At 47.6% G+C, this 3,474-nt stretch overlaps 1 protein-coding gene across 1 annotated transcript; it reads right to left on the bottom strand.

Moving 5' to 3' along the window:
* Positions 1 to 1,788: 1,788 nt before the first annotated feature.
* POU4F2 (POU class 4 homeobox 2) lies at positions 1,789 to 3,474 on the bottom strand. The gene is made up of 2 exons (XM_027600434.1): positions 3,190 to 3,474; positions 1,789 to 2,730 (listed from the first exon to the last, which is right to left on the bottom strand). The coding sequence occupies exons 1-2, from the start codon at positions 3,472 to 3,474 to the stop codon at positions 1,789 to 1,791; spliced, it is 1,227 nt and encodes a 408-aa protein (XP_027456235.1).

Below are 3,474 nucleotides of genomic sequence, written 5' to 3'. Positions count from 1 at the left end.
CTATAATAAACCATCAAAATGCTTGTGCTTTAAAAAAAATCCCCCATCAAAATAATTTCCATGTAAATGACTGAAAACAACATCACATTTTAAAAGCCATTTAATTTTAATAGTATATTTTAATGAAAAAAGCAGCATACTTTGCCAATAAAACATTAAAATCATCTTTTCAATGAAAGACAATCAAACAACACCAAAAATAACTTAATACATTACCATAGTAAATAAACCAACTATTAACAAAAAAACAAGAAACCAGGTCATATACAGAACTCAAGACTTCAGAGAGCCTCAAATGGAACAGCAATACAGCAAAATTTGTAAGAATATATCTATATGTGCATCATTTGAATGGAATATTTACAATAGATAAGGTACCAGTCACCATGTACCTAATTTTTTTTGTTCCAAAAGAATTCTACCAAACAATGTGAATTTACAAGCAGTGCACTGTCTTTCTTATAGTTCAGATTAGTTTTTCTACAAACAAACCTCCAAAAGGAAAAACTGAAGGATTCTTGTAAATGTTAAAATGTAGTCAACAAAGCAATTGAAAACAAGAAGATTGAAATACCTTGGTGAAATCTTAGAATCTGGAAGGGCAAACACCAAGTGGCAAATGCACCTAAAGCTAGAAAACGATGCATCATAGTCATGCTTCCAACTGCTTCACTTCTTCTCTTCCATTAGAGGTGTGTGTGTGTGTGTGTGTGTGTGTGTGTGTGTGTGTGTGTAAGGGTGAGTGAGAGAGTGCGTGTGTAGAGGGGACAATGTGGGAATCCCCATTAAATATGCAACAAAGTAAACAATACTTTGGACAGTGAATCAGGTCTACACGATTAAGACATCCATTACTGAGTGTCGACTCACAAATCAGAACACTACCAGTAAAAACAAAGAAAAAACAATCGTCATTCAAAGTGAGAATATACAAATGGGCCAAAAGGAACACAGTATAAGAGGAAAGCCATAAAAATTCAGTAAACTCATCAAACATAAAATTGGTTAACTCCACTAGCCATACGTTTCCCCCGTTTTTTAGACTAAAGAAGTTTAATTAATTAGAATGTGCACAAATTAAGTTGCTAGAGAGATAAATTAATAATTTACAGAGGGTTGTTCGGCAATAATCTAATAATAGCTTTCAAGATCAGTGAACACAGCAGGCGCAACTCCTTTCTTAAGCATTAACACTTCAGAGAAGGAAGAAGGGGGTAAGAACCACAATAAAAATATATATATAATATACAGTGTAAATGCAGAAAATCTGCCATCTTTTTTTTAATTCAAAATACTTTAGAGATGTCTCTATCACATTAAGCATCAACTCTAGTTTAAAGTTTCAGTCCTGAATCGATTTCTATTTCTGAAAAATAGCTGCAAAGTGTACTTTTAAACTTGAACAAGGGTGATGTCTTTAGGAATAAAAACAAATCTTACTTGCTCATTTTGGGGGCCTTTTAAAAGGCTGTCTCATCTGCCTTTCTGCAAACAGCCAGCTCCAGACTTCCTGTGAAGAAGCCGAGGTGCCTTTTCCGGACGGGGTGGGGTTAAAAGGGACAACTTTGCTACAACTTGGCAAATCCCTTCTGTTTTTCTTTCCTTTGAGAAATCATTTCACATTCTCACCGGGCTTGGGCTCCTTTGCTCGCTCCTTCGCTCGCTCTCCAACCCTCGCTTTCTCCGGATTCACATTTACTGAATTGTTTCTGGTAGCCAAAAGTGGAAAGAAAAAAGGCAGGAGAGAGAGGGAGGGAAAAGAGGGGATGAGGAGGGGCCGGGGGTCTCCTAAATGCCCGCAGAATATTTCATTCTTTTCTGTTTCTGCCTCTGGTTGCAGAACCAGACGCGCACCACGTTTTTCTTAAGGTCCAGCTTCTCCGCGATGGCGGCGATCTTCTCGGAGGAGGGCCGCGGCTGGATGGCGAAGTAGGCTTCAAGCGAACGCTTCTCTGGCGCGGCGATAGAGGTGCGCTTGCGCTTCTTCTCCGCGCCGTTGAAGAGCTCGGGCTTGGTGAGCTTCTCGCGGTGGGACTTCTCAGCCTCCTCGAGCCACGCTTGCAGGATGGGTTTCAGCGCGATCATATTGTTGTGCGACAAGGTCAGGGACTCGAACCTGCAGATGGTGCTCTGGCTAAGCGAGCCCACGCCAGGGATCTTGAGGTTGGCCAGCGCGGAGCCCACATCGGCCTGGGTCACCCCCAGCTTGATGCGTCGCTGCTTGAAGCGCTCGGCGAATGCCTCCAGGTCCCGGGGGTCGGCGTCCACGTCGCTCATGCAGCCCATGTGTGAGGGCAGCCCATGCGCGTGGGCCATGCTGAGCGCTGCTTGGTGCATGGGGTTCATGGTAGCCATGTGCGGCGCGTGAGTTGGCGTGGACACTACGGCGCCGTCGGGGCCCGCCATGGCACCCAGGGCCAGCCCGGGACTCAGGTGCTCCAGCAGCTCGCCCTCAAGCGCCTGATGCGGCTGATGGTGGTGGTGGTGGTGATGGTGGTGATGGTGGTGCGTGCCCGCCAGCGCGGACGGGTGCGAGATGGGCACCGACGAAGAAGAGGCAGCCGACGTGCACGGGATGGTGTTCATGGTGTGGTAGGTAGCGTCTGGCTTGAAGGGGCTGTGGTGGGGCGGGTGGTGGTGGTGGCTCTTGCTCTGGGAGACGATGTCCACGGCCGCCAGAGCCTCGGCTCGGGCCAGCAGACTCTCATCCAGCCCGCCGAATATATTGCTCTGCAATTGCAAGTAAAAGGCACACATTACGCTCAGCAGGGAATTGTGCGCACTCTCTCCGGAAGCCCCGGCACAAGCGCTCGACAACGCCGCCGCGCCTACAACATTCCCAGAACGTTAAAATTAATAATAATAATAATAATAATAATAATAATAATAATAATAATCCTGAAAGTAGCAAGTGCGGTGGAGAGGAAGGAAGTCACTGAGAAAAGCCGAGCGTGCACGAGGAGGAGGAGGAAAGTGAGCCTGCAAACACAACAAAACACAACACGCGCAACATCCCAGGTCATAAAAATTAATATGAAAGAAAAGACCCGCTGAATACATAAGAGAGAGAGGGGGGAAATTGGTTGGAGGTGTGGGGTGATTTGCTGTGCAGACATGAAAAAAACATCAAGCAGATAAAGGGGGCTGTCAAAATATGCCTTTAAGCGGTGATTATGCAGAAATACGCACCGGTGGGGTTGGAAGACACGCTCTCCGCATCGCCTCGGAGCCCCCGCCGCCGCTGCCGCTGCTGCCACTGCTACTGGAGCTGCTGCTACGGCCTCCACCGCCCCCGCCACTGCCACCACCGCCGCCAGCATTGCTCGAGCTGCTGGGGGAGCTAGCGGAGGGCGCCGCGGGCGCGGAGGAGCCGGGCGAGGCGCTGTGCAGTGCCGAGTACTTGGGCTCCACGTGCAGGCTGCCGCTGTGCGGCATGCTGAACGCCTGCTTGCTGTTCAGGGACATCATCATCAT

Source organism: Zalophus californianus, chromosome 2 (genome assembly GCF_009762305.2).
Source record: "Zalophus californianus isolate mZalCal1 chromosome 2, mZalCal1.pri.v2, whole genome shotgun sequence".
NCBI lineage: Eukaryota > Metazoa > Chordata > Mammalia > Carnivora > Otariidae > Zalophus > Zalophus californianus.
This window is presented reverse-complemented; position numbering and strand designations above follow the sequence as displayed.

What these genes read in the sequence shown, in the direction of transcription:
- POU4F2 (XM_027600434.1), bottom strand. Translation starts at nt 3,474, where the DNA reads ATGATGATGATGTCCCTGAACAGCAAGCAGGCGTTCAGCATGCCGCAC. An exon ending in CGTGTCTTCCAACCCCACCG is followed by an intron (nt 2,731 to 3,189) that starts GTGCGTATTTCT and finishes TTGCAATTGCAG; the next exon opens with AGCAATATATTCGGCGGGCT.